General features: G+C 40.6%; 2 protein-coding genes across 15 annotated transcripts in view; one reads left to right on the forward strand and one right to left on the reverse strand.

Annotated features, from left to right (window-relative positions):
* Positions 1-1,338: 1,338 nt before the first annotated feature.
* On the forward strand, positions 1,339-15,172 carry TDRD6 (tudor domain containing 6). Its single transcript, XM_014734612.3, has 5 exons — positions 1,339-7,652; positions 9,286-9,410; positions 10,705-10,794; positions 13,720-13,783; positions 14,597-15,172. The coding sequence occupies exons 1-5, from the start codon at positions 1,589-1,591 to the stop codon at positions 14,638-14,640; spliced, it is 6,387 nt and encodes a 2,128-aa protein (XP_014590098.2). The 5' UTR covers positions 1,339-1,588; the 3' UTR covers positions 14,641-15,172.
* A 2,239-nt stretch (positions 15,173-17,411) lies between these two features.
* PLA2G7 (phospholipase A2 group VII) overlaps positions 17,412-24,172 on the reverse strand; it is a 36,518-nt gene continuing 29,757 nt past the window's right edge. For all 14 annotated transcript variants that reach the window (XM_023625050.2, XM_023625049.2, XM_023625047.2 and 11 more), the window contains 6 exons: positions 23,548-23,674; positions 22,283-22,396; positions 21,056-21,147; positions 19,738-19,908; positions 18,047-18,195; positions 17,412-17,589 (listed from right to left, as the gene is read on the reverse strand). In XM_023625050.2, the coding sequence (XP_023480818.1) occupies positions 17,447-17,589; positions 18,047-18,195; positions 19,738-19,908; positions 21,056-21,147; positions 22,283-22,396; positions 23,548-23,674 (796 nt within the window). In that variant the 3' untranslated portion in view covers positions 17,412-17,446. The remainder of the gene's footprint in view (positions 17,590-18,046; positions 18,196-19,737; positions 19,909-21,055; positions 21,148-22,282; positions 22,397-23,547; positions 23,675-24,172) is intronic.

Raw genomic sequence — 24,172 nt, forward strand, 5'->3', positions numbered from 1 at the left:
ATGAAACTTTAGTTATGGACACTAAAATCTGAGTTTCATAGAATGCTTTTTAAAATTTTAATTTTGAAAAAATTTTAGATTCACATAAAGTTGAAAAAAATGTACAAGAACGTCCCATGCACCTTTCACTGAGTCCTCTCTAATTTTAACATCTTCCACAACTGTAGTACACAATCAAAACCAGCAAAGTGACATATAATCCACAGATTCCGATTTCACCAGTTTTACAAGCATCTGTGTGTGTCTAATTCTATGCAATTTTATCACCTTTGTAACCATCTTTGTAACCATGCTTCCTGTAACCATCACCACATTCAGAATACAGAACAGCTGCATCGCAAGGCTCCCTCATGCTCCCCACTTTATAGGCACTCACCCCCTCTCCCCCATCCCTAATGCTTGGCAACCACTAATCTGCTCTGTATCTCTATATTTCTGTTGATTCAAGAATATTATATAAATGAAATCATACAGTATGTGACCTTTTGGGATTATATATATATATTTTTTCACTTAGCATAATTCCCTGAGAAACTTCCCAGTTGTAGCATATATCAATAGTTCATTTCTTTTCCTTTTTATTGCTGAGTTGTATCCAGTGGAGTGGATGTACCACAGTTTGCTTAAACATTTACTCCTTGACACTTGGGTTGTTTCCAGTTTTTAGCTCTTAGGAATATAGCTGCTGTAAACATATTTGTACAGGTTTTTGCATGAACATAAGTATTCATTTCTCTGGGATAAATGCCCAAGAGTGTAATTGCTAGGTCACATGGCAAGTACATATTTAGTTTTTAAAAAGTGGCTATACCCTTTTACATTCCACCAGCAACGTGGGGAAAGAAGCATTTAACAGTCTCCGAGTACTCTCATACTTCATTTTAACCCCAGGCGATCAAACAGGTTCCTAAAGGACAGGAGAAGCACCTCGCTCCAGGTCCCAACACCGAAAGAGCATCAGCAAACCCCGGCCCCGCGGGGCTCAGGCGCACTCGACCGCCTCAGGCGGGAGCCGCGGGCCTCGGAGCGCAGGCCCACTCTGCTAGGCACATGCCCTCGGCGCCTCCATCCCTCCTTCCCGTTTCTGGCTCACGGGCTCCGTCAGCATGCGCCGGACAGCCGAAAACGAAGTCCCTTTCGGGCCTGGCGCTCACCGCAGCCCGCTGCCAGGCCTTCCCCGCCTGCTCCCGGGTGGCCGGCGCCCTGAGGAGGAGCACGCCGCGTCCGGGTCCGGCCACCTCTAGGCCTCCTGGACGGCCCAGAAGCCCCGCCTGCCTGCCCCCGGCCTCCCCCTCGCCGGGACCACCCCCGGGGGCGCGTCCCGCCGCCCGCGGCCGGAAGGGGGCGTCGCGCGCGGTTCAGGCCTCGGCGGCGGCGCAAGCGCGGGCGGTTGGTCGGGCCGCCGCGTGTGAGCAGACGGCGGCTGGAGTCCGTGCGGCCCGGCGTCGGGCGCGTCGCCGAGGGGGCGCCTGGCGGGCGTCCTTCCCGTGCCTCGGTCTCCGGGCCTGGCTTCGTGGGGCCCCGCTTCCAGCGGCCGGGCGCGCCGCCCTGACCCCGCAGCGAGCCGAGGCCGCGCCGCGCCGGGGGGATGTGCTCGACGCCGGGGCTGCCGGCGCCGGGGACCGCGCTGGCCCTGCGGGTGTCCTTCGTGGACGTGCAGGCGGAGGTGATCCCGGTGCAGCTCTGGGGGCTGGTGGGCGAGCGGCGGGAGCAGTACGTGCGGCTGAGCCGGGAGATCCAGGAAGCGGCGGCGGCGCGCGGCCCGTGGGCGCTGGGCGGCGCCGCGGCCTCGCCGGGCGAGCTGTGCCTGGTGCGGGTGGGGCTGCTGTGGCACCGCTGCCGCGTAGTCAGCCGGCAGGCGCAGGAGAGCCGCGTCTTCCTGCTCGACGAGGGCCGCACCGTCACGGCCGGCGCGGGCTCGCTGGCGCCGGGGCGCGGCGAGTTCTTCCAGCTGCCCTCCGAGGCGCTGGGCTGCGTGCTGGCCGGCCTGGTGCCCGCGGGCGGCGCGGGCAGCGGCGAGCCCCAGCACTGGCCGCCCAGCGCCGTGGACTTCCTTAGCCAGCTGCAGGGCAAGGAGGTGCACGGCCGCGTGCTCGACGTGCTGTGCCCCCAGCGCCTGGTGCTCCTGGACGTGCCCGGCCTGTGCCAGCAGATGCAGGAGCTGGGCCTGGCCCGGCAGGTGCCCGACAGCCTCTTCCACCTGCTGCTCAAGCGCTATCTCAAGGCGGCCGCGGCTGGCGTGGGCCCCGGGGCCCCAGCCCTCCCACAGGGCCTGCCCAAGGCACAACAGCCGGGCCTGGATTACTTCTACCCGCAGCTGCAGCTGGGCGTGACGGAGCCCGTGGTAGTGACCCAGGTGTGCCATCCCCACCGCATCCACTGCCAGCTCCGGAGCCTCTCGCAGGAGATCCACCGCCTCTCCGAGAGCATGGCCCAGATATACCGGGCTTCCACGGGGACGCGAGATGAGAACTCTACCAGTGCCACCTGGGAGGAGAGGGAGGAGAGCCCAGACAAGCCGGGCTCCCCGTGCGCATCCTATGGATTGGATGGACATTGGTACAGGGCGCTCTTGCTGGAGACTTTTCGGCCCCAGCGCTGTGCCCAGGTGCTTCATGTAGACTATGGAAGGAAGGAGCTAGTGAGTTGTAGCAGCCTTCGCTACCTGCTGCCTGAATATTTTCGAATGCCTGTGGTGACCTACCCTTGTGCTATGTATGGACTCTGGGATGCTGGGAGAGGCTGGTCTCGGTCCCAGGTCGGTGACCTGAAGGCACTGATACTGGGCCACGCAGTGAATGCAAAGATTGAATTTTACTGCTCCTTTGAGCATGTGTATTATGTCACCCTGTATGGAGAAGACGGGATTAATCTTAACTGTGTTTTTGGAGTACAGTCCTGTTGCTTGGCTGACCGATTCCTTCAGAGCCAGGGAATTGAGGAGGAGGAGGAGGAGGAGGAACCAGAAACAGCTCTTCAGTCCTCATCTCCTGCTGAAGAAGTGGATGAAGAGATGTCCCTCCCAGCCTTAAGACCCGTCAGGTTAAAGATGAACGCCTTCTATGATGCCCAGGTAGAGTTTGTTAAAAATCCTTCAGAGTTTTGGATTCGGTTGAGGAAACACAATGGCACCTTCAGCAAATTGATGAGGAAAATGTGCAGTTTTTACTCCTCGGCCAGTAAGCTGGATGGGGTCGTTTTGAAACCCGAACCTGATGACCTTTGCTGTGTCAAATGGAAAGAAAATGGCTATTTTCGGGCTATGGTCACCAGATTAGATGAGAAGAGTGTGGATGTATTCTTAATTGACCGTGGCAATTCGGAAAACGTGGACTGGTATGATGTGAGGAAGCTGCTTCCTCAGTTTAGGAAGCTCCCAATATTGGCTCTGAGGTGCACCCTGGCTGACATTTGGCCTTTGGGGAAGAGTTGGAGCCAGGAGGCAATTTCCTTTTTTGAAAAGACTGTACTGCACAAAGAATTAGTTATCCATGTCCTTGATAAGCAAGATAAGCAATATGTTATCGAGATTCTTGATGAATCAAGAACAGGGGAAGAAAACATTAGTAAAGTAATTGCTCAAGCTGGATATGCCAAGTATCAGGAATTTGAAACAAAGGAAAATATTCCCTTAACTGCCCGCTCTCCAGGGCGTGTTTCAAACCATTTCACTTCTGAGAATAACAAAATACCTTCTTCCAGTAAGGTAGAAGTAGAACAGAAAGCCAAGAGAGAGAATAAAGCTACATCTGTTGCAGAAGCTTTGAGTGACCCAACAGTTGTTGCTAATGTCTCAGCTGGACTAGTTGTGCAAGAAAAAGAGAAAAGAGTATCTGTTTATTCTTCTCTTATACAGAATTTCTTGGAAATGAAGCCAGCTTCCTCTGGTACAGGAGAGCTACAAGTTGGAAGTACAGTAGAAGTCAAAGTGTCTTATGTGGAAAATCCTGGCTATTTCTGGTGCCAGCTGACCCAGAACAAAAAAGAACTCAAATCTCTAATGTGTGATATTCAAGACTATTGCAAGAATACAGCTACTCCTTACCAGGGAACCACCCCCACTTGTTTGGCAAAACGAACAATAAATGGACAATGGTCCAGAGCTCTGATTAGCGGAGGACAATCTTCAGAGCATGTCACAGTAGTGTTTGTAGATTATGGAGACAAAGATATGGTGTCTGTGAAGAATATTTATGCAATTAGTGAAGAGTTTCTCAAAGTTAAGGCTCAGGCTTTTAGGTGCAGTCTTTATAATTTAATTCAACCAACTGGTCACAGTCCTTTTGTTTGGGATGAAGAGGCAGTACAAGCTTTTAGTGAATTTGTAGATAATGCCGAGGAAGACAATCTAGAATTAAAATGCACAATATTTGCTTTGGCTTCAGTACATGATAAAGAACTATTTACTATCGTGGATTTGCTAACACCCTTTCAGAGCGTGTGCCATTTTCTGGTAGAAAAGAGCCTTGCAAGACCAGTAGAACTTCAGAACCCTCTGGAGTCCTCTGTTCAGCTACATTCTTACTACTATTCTACACATGATGTGAAAATTGGAAGTGAAGAATCAGTGTATATAACACACGTTGATGACCCCTGGACATTTTATTGCCAGCTGGGAAGAAATGCAAATGTTTTAGAACAGTTGTCATGTAATATTACACGATTAAGTAAAATTTTGCTGAATTTAAAAACATCCCCCTTGATCCCTGGAACCTTGTGCCTTGCCAAGTATACTGATGGGAACTGGTATAGGGGGATAATAATAGAAAAAGAACCAAATAAAGTCTTCTTTGTTGATTTTGGGAACATTCACATGATAACAAATGATGATCTGCTCCCAATACCTAGTGAGACGTGTGACGTCTTACTTTTGCCCATGCAAGCTGTTAAATGTTCGTTGTCTGACATTCCTGATCACGTACCAAAAGAAGTTACAACATGGTTTCAGGAGACTATTTTAGATAAGTCATTGAAGGCTTTGGTTGTAGCAAAAGATCCAGATGGAAGACTGATTCTGGAACTGTATGATGACAGTATTCAAATTAATGCTAGTATTAATAAGAAGTTAGGGCTACTTGCTTACAAAGATGGGGAAAGAAAAAAAAAAGAAAATGACGCACTTCTCTCTACAACCGAAACTCTTGAAGTAAAAAAGGAAAATATGATGATGTCACCCACAGAGTATTTAAGTAAATCAGTAGAGAAGAAGTTACACAGTATGGAGATTTTGGGAGAATCGTACAAACCCAAGATCAGCTCAGCATGTAAGGAGCTCAAACTTTTACAAAGTTCAACAAAGACAAACTTAGTCACCCAATATCAGTACTCTGTGGGAAATAAAAATAATCAAGTGTCTCCATTAACAACAGAAAAGAAAGAAGAAAGTTTTGCTGAGCCACCTTTGAAAGCCACAAAACTAGAAGCCAGTCTTTCGGAGAGAAAAATTGGAGATTCCTATAACACAGATTTGCCTTTAAGATTTTCTGAGTTCCCTCAGAAGACTATAATTTCTGGCTTTAAAACAACTGTATATGTTTCTCATATAAATGATCTTTCAGACTTTTATGTTCAACTAACAGAAGATGAAGCTGAAATTAATCGTCTTTCAGAGAGATTAAACAATTTTAGAACAAGGCCTGAGTATTATGCAGGTCCACCGTTACAAGGAGGAGATGTAATATGTGCCATTTTTCCAGAAGACAATTTATGGTATCGTGCTGTGGTCAGGGAACAACTACCCGATGACCTTCTGTCTGTACACTTTATTGATTATGGCAATGTTTCTGTGGTTCACACTAACAAGATAGGTAAGCTTGACCTTATTAATGCACTGTTACCAGGATTGTGCATTCACTGCTCCTTACGGGGACCTTGGGTTCCTGAGATTTTCAACTCTAAGGAAATGATGCATTACTTTTCCCTGAGGACAGGTGAGTCTCAAGTAAGATGTGAATTTGTTAAATTTCAAGACAGATGGGAAGTTATTCTTGCTGATGAACACGGGATCATCGCAGAAGATATGATTAGTGGATATGCTTTCAGTAAAACATCTCAGATAGGACTTTCTACCCAAATAACTAAAGATGCCTGTTCAATGTCTGTCAAGAGAACAGACATAGACACTTCAGTATTCCTTAACTGGTATAATCCAAAGATGAAGATGATAAGAGCTTATGCCACTGTAATAGATGGACCTGAATATTTTTGGTGTCAATTTGCTGATACAGAGAAACTTCAGTATTTAGAAGTAGAAGTGCAGACTGCTGGAGAAAAGGTGACAGACTGCAGGAGTTGTATCCCATGTCCGCATATTGGAGATCCTTGCATAGTGAGATACAGAGATGATGGGCATTATTATAGGGCTCTCATCACCAATATTTGTGAAGATTATCTTGTATCTGTCAGGCTTGTGGACTTTGGAAACATTGAAGACTGTGTGGACCCAAAAGCCCTCTGGAATATTCCTTCTGAACTTTTGGTCGTTCCCATGCAGGCCTTTCCATGTTGCCTCTCAGGATTTGATATCTCAGAAGGTGTGTGCCCTCAAGAGGGGAATGACTATTTTTATGAAATAGTAACAGAAGATGTACTGGAGATAACAATATTAGAAATCAAAAAGGATGTTTGTGGTATCCCTTTAGCAATTGTTGACCTGAAAAGCAAAGGAGAAAGTATTAATGAGAAAATGAAGAAATATTCTAAAATCGGTAATAGTAACAGTGATCCGCCCGATGAAAACAATTGCCTAGGGATAAAGGGAGCTCTTGGGTCCCCCAGTCCTGATGTTGGACTTAAGAGAGCTAGTAGTAAAGCTGGACAAGAGAAAACACTCTATGTGGAGTCACAGACGGATGAGCTCTCTGAAAGAACCGAAAATGACTTAAACATCGAGACCAAACCAAGTAAATTCTATGACCCTGAAACTGATGACATTTTTGAAGCTTTTGAAAACCCACGCAAAGATAACATTGGCCCTGAGTTACCAGAAGATAAAGCAGAGTGCCATTTTGTTGACAGAGCAAAGTTTGATGATAAGTATCTAGTTACAGGATTTAGCACGTTGTTACCGCGTGCCAGTGAAACAAAGGAGATATTAGAACTGAATTCCCTTGAGGTACCGCTGTCTCCTGATGATGAATCAAAAGAATTCTTGGAACTAGAATCCCTTGAACTACAACATTCTTTAGTTGGGGATGAAGAGAAAGAAGAGCTAGGCCTGGTGCCTCCGATGGTGCCCCTCCCACAAGGCTGTGACACAGAAGCCGTCCTGCAACCATTTACAGTACAGCTGCCCCTCAACTGTGAAGCCGAGAAACAGCCAGAACTAGAATTACCTACAGCCCAGTTGTGTCTAGATGATAAAATAAACCCTTTGTCTTTAAGACTTAGTCAGAAAGCCCAAGAATCCATGTGTCCTGAGGACACAAGAAAGTCAAGTTGTGTCGAATGTTTTGATGACCAGCATAGGTTATCATTGCATCCACATGGAAAGAATTGTGATCCCAAGCTTCAGATTGAAATGAATGTATATCAAGAAGAATTCACAGCATATAAAAACAGAGATGCCGTTTCATCATTGACTTCTTTGTTCTCTGGAGAAGAATCCAGAGATGGAAGGAAACACGGTAATGCTTTACCAGATCATGTGCCAGGTATGTGAATTTTTTTTCTTTCACTTTTATGTAAGTTTAACTTAGTGTCTTTCAAAAGTACTTATTTATCTTAAAAGAGAAGAATTCTTATTTGAATTTTTTAAATTAATTTCTCGGGGAAAAGATTAAAACCTGAAAAGAGAATCAGATTTAGATTTTATAAAGGGCATTTTAAACATGGAGAAATTGTTTGAAATCTTTGTAAAGTAATACTTTATATGCTGAGTGAAATGGTGAATTATTAACTTTGTGTTTAAAATAGAATGTTTAAAATCTGTGCCTCCAAAAAGTAATCACATTCAAAATGTAAACGAATCATCTTTAAAATGACAAGGTTATGTGTTTTAAAAAAAAACCATAGTGCTCCTTTGCCAAGCACTACTCTAGGCATGAATTTATGATAAGGGTCTTTCTAGCAGAGTTTTCAAATATAACTGTTTTGTGTCAATGCATACATGTTGCCATTCATTTAGAAACCCTTAAACAAAAACTAGTTCAGACAGCCTCTATTAATCAAAACAGTTAGCCATGAGTAAATATTGGAGAACATTTATTGTCATTAACTTTTTTATAAATTGTTTTCACTGCTATTTTTTTGGCTACTTAATAAGATTTAAAAGATACAAGAAACGGCTAACTTTTGGCGGCTTTTTTTACGATCAATCTTAGACATTTTAAATGTCAATTTTTATATTATTAAATTTGAGCCATTGTACAAAATAGAGAAAACAATAGACTAAGGAGAATGAAAATCATCAGGAGCCTACCACCGAGAAATGACCACTGTTAACCCTGTGCTGTCCTTCCTTTCTGTTGTCTTCCATCCTCTCTGTGTATGTCTGTTTACACACAGTTTTAAAAACTAAATAGAGATCATACTGTCCTCCAGTGTTGAATTCTGCATTTTAGTCCCGTAAATGTGCTTTCAAAATACTTTAATTCCATATTATGCCATCGTTTGGGTATACAACAATTTATTTAAACATTACCCTACATTTTTAGCCCTCACTGTCACAATTTAATAATAAGCAGTAGCGTTGTGATAAGACCGTCTGCTCACTTGCAGTATGCTGCTTCGCTATAGAAGGGGCTGTTGTAACCGTAGACTATACCACATGTGGCAGCAATAACTAGCTTTCAGTAGTAATTTTCAATGTTAGAAATCAGATTCACATCATTAAGAAAACACATCATGGGGCTGGCCCCGTGGCCAGGTGGTTAAGTTCGCGCGCTCCACTGCAGACAGCCCAGTGTTTCATTGGTTCGAATCTTGGGCGCGGACATGGCACTGCTCATCAAACCACGCTGAGGCAGCATCCCACATGCCACAACTAGAAGGACCCACAATGAAGAATATAAAATTATGTACTGGGGGGCTTTGGGGAAAAAAAGGAAAAACTAAAATCTTTAAAAAAAAAAAAAAGAAAAAAGAAAACACATCACATCATGGAGAGGGAGCGCTGGAAGAATTTAAAATAAAATTGAGGAAAGGAGACAGACTTAGAACACGTACCATACATGATATTGTTTACATAGGAATAGTAAATGCAGTTTAGGAAAATGCTTTGCTTGTCTATCTAACATTAAGGAATGAGGAGGTGTGCATTGAATCTTATTCTGTTCAATCTGGTAGCTCAACCAGAGAACATCTACACTCTGAAAGGATTTACTGTTGGATCCAAATGTGTCGTGTGGTCAAGTGTAAGAAACACGTGGTCTAAATGTGAGATTTTGGAAATAGCTGAAGAAGGCACAAGAGTAAGTAAAGTTAAAGTACTTTATCTCAAAATGTACTTGCAGACTGTTAAGGAAATTTTACCAAACTTTGTCAGACTAGAAAATGCAATTGAACACATGTTTACCTGCTCATTCTCCTTGATAATCAGATGCAGTGCAAAAATCATTTCAAAAGCTCCTGTATAAGCCTCCTAGCAAGAAATCATCATAGGTTCTTTCATCTCCCTTATGCCTGATATCCTATCAGTCACCAAAGTTCCACACTTCCCACTTATCTCTTAGTTAAAACTTTTTATACCTAAAGCCACTGCCTTGGTTAAGCCTCTCATTTCACGAGGACATTACTCTACTAACCTTCTATTTGGTTTACATCTTCTAGTCTTCTTTCAATTGATTCTTCTCACTGCCAGTGTGAAGTCCGTCAAATGCAAATCTGACTACATCATTCCTATGGTAAAACTTTACTCTCGGGGACTTCCAGTTGCTCATGTTTCTCCTGTGAAAACCGCCTGTCAGAATCACCGGGTGTGTTTCTTGAATTGTAGATTCCTGCACCTTGCTCTGGCTGGCTGAGTCAGCATTTCTGGGGGTAGGACCAGGAATGTTCATTCTTATACCGTTAAAATTTGAGACCCACTGGTCTAGAATAGAAAAGACACGCTCATTAACATGGCATGGTCCTCTAGAGTTGAGTGTCCGTGTACCCCTCCAGCCTTAGGTCTTTCTCCTTTATGTTTTTACCTTATATTAGGTAGACGTCAAACTGCTTGATTCCTCCTACGTATACAGTTCTGCTTGGCTTCTTTGATGTATTTAATAATAAATAGGCAGTTCTATTTGCCTGTATTCTATTCCCTTCCCCAACTGGTTAGTTTCCTCTTATCTTTAAAATATTTACCGTAGCTGTCATCTCTTCCAGGAAGCATTCACTGGCATTATTTTCTAAATCTCTCCATCTCTTCATCCACCCCCCCAGCAAAGCTTTATACCTATATTATATTCCTATACCTCTTGCTGCCAAAATCTATACTTCTTACATGGTATTGTAATTATCCACTTAGAGATCTATTTCTCCACCAAATTTTGAACTTCTTGAGATGTAAATTTTACCTATCTTTGATCTCTTGGCATAGATACTCAATATATGTTTTTTGAACCAAAGTACCACTGAGTTGAAACATAAGATTGAAGTTTAATAAAATCATTTTCGTTGCCTTTTAGGTATTTCATTTTAAAAAGAATTGCTATGATACATAATTCAGTTACAGTTTTTGGAAACCACCAGTTTTTATTAAGTTTTTTTTCTCTCTTGTAGGTTTTAAACCTTTCAAATGGTTTGGAGGAGATGGTGAACCCTGAGAATGTCTGGAATGGCATACCCAAATCAGATAAGAGTCCATCTGAGGTATGGAATCATGCAACTAGTAACTAGTGAGAGCATTGTCCTTCATTTTGAAAGGTGACATACTATTTCCAAAGCCCTTGTGTTTAGGAATAATGGAGAAAAAAATACTAATCTTGTAATAACAACAATGAAAAACAGCAATAACGAAATCAATGTTTCTGGACTTTATGCGAGGTATCCCTTTGGGAAAACTAGTTATTAATGTTTTACTCTCTGATTTTCATTTTGAGACTTAAAGAATGAAAATTGTTTAGTGTCCATGACCTTCATAAAATATGCCTGAGGCAGAAAATCTGGGAAAATGGCAAAAAAGGGGGAAGTATCAATCACCTGTAATACATCCATCCAAAGACAAACAGATTGATCAGTTTGGCCTTCTTTCATAATTTTTCTGTTTATATGGAATATAAGTATATCATCTACATGTTTTGAACATAGTTGATTTCTTTCTACATACAGTTTTATATTCTGTGTTCTTCATTTAAGATTATATGGTGGGCAATTTACCATGCCATTATGATATGTCTGGGCATTTGAGCATATCCTGTCTGGAGTTTGTTGAACTTCTTGCTTCAGAATCTGTGTCTGATAGTTCCAGTATCTGGTTATCTCCAAGTTTGCATCTCCTGATGGTCTTGAGAAATGATTAGCTTTTCCTGGTTCTTCGTATGTTGAGTAATTTTGGATTATATCCTGAAGGTTTTGAATATTATGTTTTTAAGACTCTGGATCCTGTCAAAAATCTTCTAGAAAATATAGCAGGTAATCAACCCAGTTAGAGTCGTTACAAGCTCTCTCTCTCTCTCTCTCCTTTTGTGTTTGGTGGTTCCAAGGCAGTTTAGCTTTCAAAGCCTTTGCTGTGATGTTCGGGTCTGCCCGGGACATAAGCCACTTGGGGGCTAGGCTGGGACTCGGGCAGTGGTTTCTATAGTAGTTTAGGTGTTAAAGACTTTGCTGTGCCTGCTTGGTTCTGTTCTGCATGTGCATAGTTCAGGGGTGACCTTGGCGCTTATAGCAGTTTGCGTATAGTATTAGGGGTTCAAATTTTTCCAATTCCTTTTCTCTCTGAGATTTCCTTCACATTTTATGGCTCTAAGAGTCCTCTTACCCAGCCCCAGGGGCCTCTTTTCCTGGGCCTCTGGCCAGAAAACATGTTTCTGACAAGGTTTCCCACTGTGCTCTCATACAGTTCTGTTTGACTGAGTCTGCCTTTGGAGTGAAGCACATAAGAGAAAAGAGAGAAAAAAATAACCAACGCCCGCTACTCTTCAGATAACAGAAGGCCCTTTCCCCAGTTGCACTGGCCAGTCTTCTCTCAGATTAAGGTTCCAGCACTGCAATTGCTGTCCCCAGGCAGTGACTGGGGCTGCTCTCAGGACAGGGCCAGGAGAAAAACAAGAAACGTAACGAAGGGATTTCCCACTCAATCCCCACTCTCTAGCATTCAGCTGCTGCTGTTCCCAAGCCTCTCTCTAGAAACAGGGGATCTCTCTGAGTTTGGCTGTCCACCCGAGCTGAGCAGCTCTGATTTGGTCCAGCCTCAGGTCAAAACTAGGAGACGAAGGAAAAAAAGAAAAAACCAAAACCTGTGAAACTCACCCATTATGAGTCATTATTCAAGTTTTTACTTTAGTCGTCTATCTGCCTCATCCTGTTTACTTTTCAGAGTCAGAAGGTGGTTGCTTTTTGTGTTCTTTCCAGAGTCTTTAGTTGTAATCAGCTTAAGAAAGAGGCTACAGTCAGCTTACTCCATCTTGGCTGCAACCAGAAGGCCATAACTACATAATATTACATGGCATTAATGGTCAACAACTTATTAAACCATTTCTCCTGGTGTTGGACATTTAGGTCATTTGAAATTTTCCACTATGAAAAATCATCGAACATCTCTCTTCTTATGTGAATTCCATTTTTTGTTTACTTGTTGAAATAATAGCCTGCTTCACTTATGCTACGTCAGTATTTACTAAAACTTTTACATTCTGATTTTTTCCATTTGTTAATTTTCAAGAACCCACAGCCAAATACATAAATATATACATACGGGATTCTATTTGGATAAGTTATCTTAGATATATACATACAAGATTCTGTTTGGATAAACTACCTTATACCTGCCAAATAGAAGAGAACCATTTAACACAATTTAAAGTGTTCATAAAATAATATAGACTCAACAACCTCTGGCTTTAAGCTAGTTAGCAAACATAGGCACTACTTACGAGTAAGGCTTTACATTTGTTCATTTGGTTATTAATGAGATTTAAATGATGCTTTCCTGAAATATGAAGACACTCTTACATACGGATGCCTGTCTAGAAATGAGCTAGGTTTCCTTAAAAAATGAAGATTGTGGGGTATTAAATTATGTGTGACTTTTTTTTTGTGACACATGAAAGTCACTATGATCTGGGAGTCTTTCTGATTACATTGTTTGAGAATTTTTTTTTTTCATCTGGGCTATTTCATTTCACCATAAGAATATGTCTCCTGAATTAATTTCTGTACAGACATCATGCGTGCACACGACGCTATGAGTTGAAAGGAATATAGGAGAAATATCCCTCTTATTAATTCTTTCATGAAGCATTTGTGGCTCATCATGGATAATGGTTGAATAGCAGCGCCTTGAATGATGCACCAAACACCAGAGTTGTGTGGGTTTGGAGGCTAAAAGTTGGAAAAGGGTACTTTATTCCCTGTGTAGAATGCTCCAGTGGAGGTGTTCCAGAGAAATGAGTATTTAAAGAATAGAAAATATACTTGAAGTGATTCTTCACTATAAAATCAGATTGTCATACTTTTACAAGGATTACTTTTTGTCGTTTACCATTTTTTTGGTTTATCTGTGGTCCTCTTTCTGATTGTAATTATTTTGTGCTTATAATAAAGAGTTGGTATTAATCTAAGGGTTGCTTTTCTTAGGCTACATTCCAAACATTGGGAAAAGATCTTGACTTCGTGTCATCGGATGATACCACAATTAAAGGTAACTCGTGTTTTTAAAATAAAATACTTTTATTACCCAGATTGCCAAGTCTTAAAGATACCATTACCCTAAATCCTCGCACAAAAATGCTTTATCAATTTCCTTGGACATTAGTAGTCGAAAGAAAATTTAAAACTTGAGCTAAAAATGTTAAATGTGCTTATGGGGAAAAACCCAAGAAGTGGATTTCTTGAAATATCATAGGGAATTTATTTGTTGTTTGAATTGATCTTAAAAATTAAATTGTGAATCTGATAAATTCATATTTTGAAGGATTTTCTCCGTGTTAATTAGCCCATATATTAAATTATCTTTGTATGTTAAGTGATTTCTTGGAATTTCTTTCTGGATTTTCAGTTTGTCTGCATGATAAGATTCACTTTGTTGCAAGATCCTGGTAGTTGCATGATCTTGTGCATAAGTAGCACACTGGTTCTTAGAATTAAGGCACATTAAGAATGAAATCAGCTCTTGTTGGCTTTATTATTATGGGAAAAATACACTCTAATCAACCAGAATAAAGGACTAATTGGTTATCAGTCTTGTTAACATCACTCTAGCAAAACATAAAATATGCCAATTTCATAATCTTTTAGAGAAGCTTTGTTTGATAATAGGTAGAGTGAGAGAACCAAAACACTGAAAAGAAAAAAACCATTTCTGTAGGAATAATTTTCCATAGAAATTAGAATACTTATCTGCCTCCTCTCCCCATTTTGAGAGGATATTACATTTAAGGTGGTAGAACTCATGTAAATAATTTTCTTGTCTTTATGTTTCTTTCTCAACTTGAGGTTTTTCTCTTCATTTCAGAAAAGGCGTCTGGAGGTGATACAGATTTAACTGTGGATCCATAGATGTGGCCAGTCAGGAGCTGCTCTTAAACAAGTGGCATCTTACCCAGACCAACAGAGCATTTGAGCAAATTGAGAGCATGTAATCACAAGAAGTTGTCATTGTCAAAAATTTTGATATGTGTTGAAAACAAAATAGACGTCAGGTTGACCATGCAGTGTCCTTATAGTGGTATTGCAGTATATACAGATCTGGGATCTTTCTCCTTCCTTTGAATGTGCTATGTTTCTAATCAGTTGGGAAGATTTATTTTGCTAGACAATTTGCTAACACATTACTCACATGTCAAAAAAACTATTTTGGTTTCTTTTGAATGCAGTGTTTAAATTAAAATAGGAAATAATAGGTTTATGACAAGTATATTATATGATGCTACTTAGGAGGATGGCTTTGTTAGTCATAACTCCTTCAGAATTTTTGTTTTCTTTCTGAAGCATTGCCTTGTTTGTGTAGTTAAACATTTGGCTAATATTTTGTTTGAATTTGGAAGTATTCTTATATGACATAAGATTTGAATAAAATTTATCCTTAAAAGTGTGGTGGTCTCATTTCATTAAAAAGGACATAGGAATCTGGAATATCTGTAGTAATGGAACCACAATTCTATAATCAGGTGAAACTGCAGTGTTAAACATTAGCTTTTATGTGTTAGTCACTTGACTGGTATTTTAAATGCATTTTCTCATTTAATCCTCGACTCTGAGATGTGTATTATTAGTATCCATATTTTTTATAGGTGGGAAAATTGAAGCTTTTTAGAGAAGTTAAATAACTTCCTAAGGTCAAAGAGCTAGTGACCCTCAGAGGCTTGATCAAACCCAGACCCACCTAACCTGAGAGCCCATGCTCTCCAAACACGGTTTTGTGTAGGCGGTCGTATGCAGAATGCAGATCCTACCTTTAGGAAACGATCTTCGCTATCTGCTGCTTACTAGATGTGTGACCTGGGCAGGTTATATTATATCTTTGAGCCTTGATCTTCCTCATCTGCAAAATGGGGAGAATAAAACCTTTCTTGCAGTGTTTTTAAGGTTAGGAATGGTTTACATAAAGTGCCTGAAAAGGAGTAGGCATTCGATGAATATTTCCTTCTTTTCCCTGAAAGATACGCAGTATGCGCTATGCTATGTTTTAAAAAAAAATCCTAACTCCTTGGATCCTTCCAGCATTTATCTTCTCCTTTCAACCCTGGCATGTGCCACCAACAAAGGGTTTTAAAGAGGTGCTATTGAATGGGACATCAAAACAATTGGAATAGTTATCCATTTCTAAAGTGAGTAAGGAGGTTTGCTATGTAAGAGTGGAGAAAAAATGTAGGTCTATGAAACACTATCAGACCCTGAAGCCTGATGGGACGAGTGAGAATTAGGAACCTTAAAAGCTGAGTATAATTTCAGTTAGTGGAAAGGAGAAGGTTTTGCATTAAACATAGTTGAGGTAGATGAGTATACTGCTTGTTCCCGGGATTATGAATAGACAAGTTTGGTTCATTCACCTAGGAGATACAGTTGTGAATTACTGGGAGAAAACATCAGAGAAGATGCCTTAGGGCCAGATTACAGAAAGCTGCCAGTTTCATGCTAAGAGCTTCTATCTAACTCTCTGTTTTAAAATTTTTAATCTGAATGACTAAAGGATAGGAGAATCAAATTTCTCCAAATGAGTGATTTTGCACCTTAAAACATTAAGACAGGCCGGAAGGGCCAAATCAAAACACATAGTCACTTATTACCTGGGCAAAAGGCACAAGTAGAAACAGTTCTAGTTAACCAGGCTTGCTTACTAAGTATGATTATCCCTGTTCACACAGGCTTAAACTTAATTATGGAGAATTCATAGGAACAAGACCATAGTTACACGAAAATATACTTAACAAATGAGTGACATAAATTTTTATACCCTGTAGGAAACAAAAAACATTTTCTGTGACTCCCAGATGTATAAGTGCATACATTTTTAAGCTATCTTTTCAGCTCCACTTATTATGCTATTCTACTTCCACTACTACGTATAGAATTAACATTCATTAAATAAAACGAATGGAAAATGAAGCAGTTAAAATTATTTCTCAAGGTTTCCTTTCTTATACTTCACAGCTTTTGGGTGAATAACTAATTTAACGTGCGATGGCTGGGACCCCTGGCCTTTCTTTAGCAAGCAGAATGCATCAGAGATCAACCACTAAAGTGAATGCAAACCAATTACCAAATTTCTTTAATCCACTTTAATCTGCTGCCTTTGCCTTGTCTCTGAGATTCTTACCCTTGTCCACGTCCCCTTTAGTCATCATATTGAAATTGTATAGTATCTGTGGGAAAGCAGTAGCTTTATTGTCTGCTTGATCTAGGTTTTCTTACCATGAGCACAAGTCAAAGGGAAGTGCTGTGAAATTCCACCTAATACCATGTTGCTAAATCTCAATTCTACGGCTCATTATAGAAAGAAGATGAAAGAAAATCTGTTTTGATTTTATTTTTAGGGAGTATTATGTCACTGCAATGTGTTTTCATTGGCATTGTGCCTATTTTAATATACTTGTCCATTAAAGTAATGTAAAAGCAGTTTTTAATTCTGACACTAAAAAGCGATCATTTTAGTAAAATTAAAATTTAGCCTGATATGATTTTTATATATAGCAGTCTTTCTTTACATTTAAAGGAAAAAAATCTTACCCCAAGCTCCAATCACTATTAGGGTATAGCCTACATCTTTAAATATGAGTTAAGAAAATATATTAAAATCATATGCACACACCACACACACATACACACACTTAGTTTTTAAATGAGACTTTTTTAAAAAGCTCTTTTAATCTAAATTCGATTTCTCTATTCCTGTAGAGTTCTGTAAAGTGACATGTTGGTTGGCTGTGTCAATGTTGGTCCCTGGAATAAGATTATCGTCTTCCCCTTCGATCAAAGAATCCCACTGATCAAAATCTTTCTGAAGTCCTGTAAAATATAAATGTTAGCAAACATATTAAACTTTGAAGAGGATTAAACAGTTCAGTGCCTCTAGGTGGCATCCTAGCATCACAGATTGCACAAACGGCATCATGATTAGACAGGCAAGGTCTTCTGCTGAGCAGCCACGTGGCTGCTTCAGCTGCTCCGTCTGCAGGAGACATGGGATGGAGGTACTGTGCCCTCAGTATCCTCAGCGTGGAAGCCCACCCAGTCTTCACAGAAAGGCTATTAGCTTTAACAGGGAGACTTGCTGTCCATGCTACATGGTATCCAAAGCAGCAAAATCAAACTTGTCAAGTTTTTGTTTTCAAACTGATTTACTGCTATGTTAAATTGTAAACCCACCAGAGACAGTTAAAATGGGACTAATGCTGCGTTCAGACAGACAGTTTTGTCCTGAGAATCACATGGTTTATGTCATGAAAGAATATTATTTTCTTACCTAAATGCTTTTGTAAGAATGCTAGTGAAGCTTTGTTGCTAAGATCAAGAGCTACATTTGAATCAATATCTCCTTTTAATGTGAATATGTATCCAATTATTTTGCCAGTTGCAAAAGTGAAGTCAGCAAAATTCTGATGGACTGAACCTCTGAAAGAGAAATGAGACATTTACAAATCATTGTTTGACAAAATTATTTTTGCAGTTAGGGTGCAGGAAAGATACTGGCCTGGTTGGCCTATTTATCAAAAATCAAGGAAACAAAACTTGTAGATTTGATCTCCTTAGATTTATTTGAGGGTCACACGCTGTGTTCATTTAGGGATCCTAGCGTATATATTCCTCTTTTCATCTAGATAAACAATTCAAAGACTCCCGTCTTACTTGGCATCTTGGTTTTAGAAGTAATGATTCTAGTCTTTTGACGCACTAGAATATTTCTAATTTGAGTACATGGACTGTGTTGTACGTTGAAGAGGCTCTGAACTCAGAGCCAGAAGTTGGCTCCCTCATCAGCACCACTAAACTTGGTATTTATTTGATTCTGGTCAAAACACTTTGCATTTAAACCTTGGATTAAACAGACTAAAAACAACAACAACTTTTCCTTGTATTATTTAAACTGTAAGCACCTTATAAATATTACTTATGCTGCTGCTCAAATTCACCAACAGCCTAACATCAAATAGAATGGCATTTTTTTTAGGGTTCATTTTCTACTACCTCTGGGACATCTGACACTTGATTTTCTTGCATTTTTTTTCTCTTGGTTTCTTGGACTTTACACCTTCCCCTCTTTCCCTAACTACTGTGTTTTCAGCTCTTCACCTAAATGTAGGCATTTCTGAAGGTTCTATTCTCAGACCAATTCGTTTCTCACTTTGCGGTCTTATTTACTCCAAAAGTTTCCATCTATAATATACATATTCTGTACTTTTCCAATTTGTGGCCAGACATGTCTACCCAGATTTCCCAGTCACTGGCTAAGAAATTCCAAGGTTAAAACACACCTTTCCAGCCCCAACCAGTGCAGCTCTTCCTCTTTGCTTTGCTGCGGCTGCCCTAGTGTTTATTGCCTACACTGCGTGTGACTCCTTCCTGCCGCCTCTTCTTTTCTCCTAAATAAACCAGGTTTCAGATAGGAGAGGGATGAGCTCTATCTTTGCTTTGTAGCATCTCATTGTGAGTTCAAAACCCTACTGGGAGTATTATCATATGTTTGATATATATGCTTATTGCCGACACTCAAGGGAACTCCATTATAGCTTTGGGGAATTTACAAATTCATATTCTTTCCAAACAGGTAAACACCTTGCGAGTCTCAACAGATGATCTGACTTTTTCCCTGAAGAGTTTAGTAGCCTAGCCTAAGGATGGAATACTTTCCCCTACCCTACCCTCAGAAACATGAAGGCCTGCTGCTCTTGTGTTTAGATAAAAGTAGCAGGCACCCAACGCAACTTTTAATTATCAGTATATGCTCTACACATATTACCACTACTCAAAACACTGGCATTTTAAAAAGAGTAAGTCTAAATGCACTTAGAAATGAGATTTTCCAATATTCTTCCTTATTGAGAGTCTGAACAATGAATGTAACAATTCTATAACGGCTAACAAATGGTATCTGTTGATGTTTTTCTAAATTTTGAGTTGCTATTTCAGATGATGAAATAAGTCACTTACACTTACCTGATTGTAATCATTTTTCTTTCTTTATCAGGTAAGTAGCATTTTTTCATTTTTATGATATTAGCAGGATATTGAAACCGTTCTGAGTTGATGAAAAAGAGGGGCTGAGGAATTCTCGAATATACTTCATCACCCACTGGAAGCATCCATGCATCCAGGGCAATACCACACCTGCAGATGTGTGTTGACAAGGATAAAAGAGGTCGGGTTACATACTGGCCGACACAGGAATTTCTAATAATGCTAGTATTAATGACACACATCATACCAGTTTATTGTGGGTTATCTCACTGGGCTTAAGAGGTATTATACTTCAATGTGGGAAGAGGATAGATATGATTAGCTTTATAAGTAGCAGACTTGGAATTATAATCATTTTCTTTAGGAGGCATTTAGAAATATATGACCTGTAAACAATTTTATTATTCATTTTTCATTAGACTGTTTTCAAAATAAATTAAAATATGTAATGATTTCTTCAAAATCGTGGGGTATCTAAAAAAGAATAATAAACGCACTATTTTTCCCGGTTTCAGACCTTCAGGACACTGTAGTGTATTTATTAAACCTTTTTCAGAGTAACCATTGGACCCATTGCTTTGTATTTAGAGGTGTCTGGGAGTTGAAGAAAAACCTATGGAGCATATCATTTGACAATGTAATGAATTTTCTTTTTTAAAGTAAGTTTATGCCACATTTCTTGACCTTTTGGGCACTCTGTTTTATGTGCTAAATGGATGAAAGAAGAGAATTCCCTTATACTGAAACATATTTTAAGAAGCATGAGGAGAAATTTCACAAATGACCCTGCCCACTTTCTGTACAGTTGGCCCTACATGATTTCATCCATCTCAGATGAAGTGATTTGAAACAAAATATTTCTGCAAGTCAGAAGACTGAGGTCTGGTCTGACTCCCACCCAAACAGCCGTGCAATTTTAGACCTCACTCCATCTTAAAGATGGAAAAAAATTCATTAAAAATGTCCTCCCTACTGGGCAAGTCTAGCAATACTGTAAGACGGCAATATTATTATCATAATCATGATGCCACAGATAAAATGTATATATAAAGATAAATTTTCAAGTGAAAATGTTAAGCCCTTGAGCAGATAAATAGGAATGGAAAATAGAGGGGGACGGGGAGAGTTTTTCACAGCAGGAGAAGTAGACGGATGGCTTCTGCCTAGGGAAATTTGTATAGAGTACTTTGCGGAGGCCAAAGGACAGACCTGTAAGCCCCAAAGGATCCCTTCCTCACTAAGAATTTGATGAAAAAAATTCTGTCTCACAAGGGTTATCGCTACCTTATTCTCTTACCTGAATCTCTGGTCTTCACTAAGAGCCTGAAGAACCGTCGCTCCGCCAAAAGAATGTCCGATTACTGCTATTTTATTCCTATCGATAGAGTCCTACGTGAAAAAGCATGAGATAATTCATAACTATCTCACAGGTTGTTACAAGAATAGACTAAATGATTTCGTGAATCATACAATTATTATTCATTTCATGGGCATGGTTAAGTACCTTAATTTCTTATAAAAGAAATATGTACACATACATATATACACGTATACACATACATATTTACACACACATACACATACACACATACATATATATACAAATACACACGCACATGTATGTTGAGCATTTGCAAAAGTTCAGAAGTGAACTTAACGGTCTTCCTAGTCACCCACACTTGAAACATCATCATTGCTGACTTCCCCTATCCCCACTCCATGATGTTTACTAGTGTGTTCATTCTGTGAGTGTTGATTGAGCACGTGCTCTGTGCCAGGCATTGTAGTTCATTTTGAATGAGCTCACAGTCTGTTAGGGAAGGAAGAGAGACACATACATGATGCAAATGCAATCGAGTGGCGGCAAGGAGCACATAGGATAGATAGCTAACTCGGTCCACGGGTGGGCACTGGGGTCCAAGAAAGCTCCTTGGAGAAGGTGATGCCTGACTTGAGTTGAAGATTCAGCAGGACTTATCAGGGGGAAGCGTGTGTCAGGCCAAGGGGACATATATGTACAAAGGCACGGAGACAGCAGAGAGAGTGGCGGGTTGAGGGACAACAAACACTCCAGTGCATCTAGAGAATGGACCATCATCTTATGCTCAAACCGAACACTTCTAGTTTCCTCTATCCCCCGGACTCCTCCCTACACACACTTTTGAGTCTCTGTTCAGGCCGTCTACTCGGTCTGTTCTTCCAACCCTCCCAACATTTTCTCCAACACTTTGGCCCAACTTTTCAGGATCAAGCTCAGAAAAATGCAGGAGCCATCCAAGAAATCACGACACTTGACTGGAGGTCTTAAGTTGAACCATGTGAAACTGCCATATTTGTAGATCAAAACTGACTGTTGGCAATTTCATATATAGTTCCACCTAATGTGTTCCTCATGGCTGTAATACTTTACCTGCACTGTTTTTTGCAGCCCTTTATCATCTGGTACCTTGTATCACAGCAGTAAAGCAGACAACAAAGAACAGTAAAGAACCGCAAGATGAGGGAAATGGCCTTCTTAGCTCACCTTCAGTTGTTCCACGCCAAACTCTGAATCTAATACATTCTTCACTGGCCTTCCATGATCAATGTCAAGAATCAAATCGAGAGCTTGAGAACACTCTTTTGCTCTTTGCTGTACCTAATATGATTATTGGAAGAAGGAAATGACACAGTAAACGTTGTAACGCCTATTTTAAAGTTTGTATAGAGGAAGATGTGGGGAAAATGGTTGGTCGCTTATAAATTGGAAATGTCTGCTGAGCGATTAGTGATTAGAAAACACCTAGCATAATGACACAGGAACCAGCTTTGCACGTAGTTATAGCTTAGTCCAAATCTTGTCTCTGTTGCATATCCACTGTGTGACCTCAGAGGATCTACTTAACCTCTCCGAGCTTCCATTTATTGTATGATAATGCCTACCTCAGTGAAATGTGGGTGGGATTAAAATAAAAAATTAAAATAGAAAATATATCTACATAAGAATATTTATATAAAAATAAAGTACCCACTATAAAGCTTGGCACAAAGGCGGAAGCCAGAATGCTTTATTCCATCTAATCTTCCCAACAGCCCTGTGAGAAAAATACTGTTGCTGTTCATTATTTTGTAACAAATAAAACATGGGAGCAAAATAAAGAGAGTAAGTAACTCGTCCAAGATCACCCCAGTGCAAAGTGATGGCCAGGATCAGGCACAGAAAGTTGGATTCTAAGGCCTACATCCTTAATACTATTCTATACTACCTCTCTGAAAAGTAGTCTTATTTATTTTATTTTTGTGTGTGAGGAAGATTGGCTAACATGAGCTAACATCTGTGCCCATCTTCCTCTACTTTATATGTGGGACGGCTTGATGAATGGTGTGCAGGTCGGCACCCAGGATCTGAACCTGCGAACCCCAGATCACCGAAGCGGAGCATGGGAACCTAACCACTCCACCACTGGGTTGGCCCCAAGTAGCCTTCTTTATACTCCCTGGTGTGTGTGTGTGGGGGGGGGGGGATGTCTATGAATTTATTCTGAAATTCTAAAATTAGAAGTTCTAATGCAAAAATATTCTGTATATTCGCTGTCATCTCCCAGAATTTTTGTCTACGTTTTGACTATGACCTAGACATTTCATTAAGAGAATTTTATTACTCGGAGAATCTTCGCTGCAGCTCTTTTGGGAACGGCAAGTAAGAGAGCTAGGAGCACCGTGTGCCGTATGTAAACGTCAATCAGCAATGTCATCAGGCTGCAGATGCTTTCCAGTCCCCATGCCACCTCTCCCCTTACTGCCATGTACCTGCTCATTTCGTACAAGCACCTCCTCCTCCTCTCGTTTTAGGCTTCTGAAATAGAGCCAAGACTTGTTCCCTATTTCTGCAGCAGACTGGTCCTGGAAATAGTAAGTCGCGGATGCGGACCCATCTCTACAAAACAAACAGAATCACCTACTTCGACTTGCTCTTTCCCTTCCCCATCTCACCCACATTCCTCTATCCATCCTTGACTCAACTTCACTCTTCTCCTTCTGACTTCCCTTTCTTCTTCCACTCTGCATTTTTCTTTAAAATCAAAGGGGCCCCCAAGGGAGTTCTAAGGAAAAGACATTGTCATGGGTAAACTCAACGCATTCTGTCTTCACAGTTCTGGGAGGATGTGTTGAAAACTCACGCCTGGAATCAAATCCCAGCACTGCCACTTACTAGCTGTGTGCTTTTGGGCAAAGGACTCACCCTTTCTCAGCTTCATTTCCTCCTCCTTAAAACAGTGCTAATAGTAACCATCTCGTAGGCTTGCCAAGAAGATTATAGGAGGTGCGATATGGACACGGCACACAATAAACACTGTAGAAATGTTAGCTGTTTTTTAAGTCTTGAGAATCTAACTCAGTCTCCATTTTTTCTCATCATGTAATCACAGTTGAC

This window comes from Equus caballus, chromosome 20 (assembly GCF_041296265.1).
Source record: "Equus caballus isolate H_3958 breed thoroughbred chromosome 20, TB-T2T, whole genome shotgun sequence".
In the NCBI taxonomy this organism is placed as follows: domain Eukaryota; kingdom Metazoa; phylum Chordata; class Mammalia; order Perissodactyla; family Equidae; genus Equus; species Equus caballus.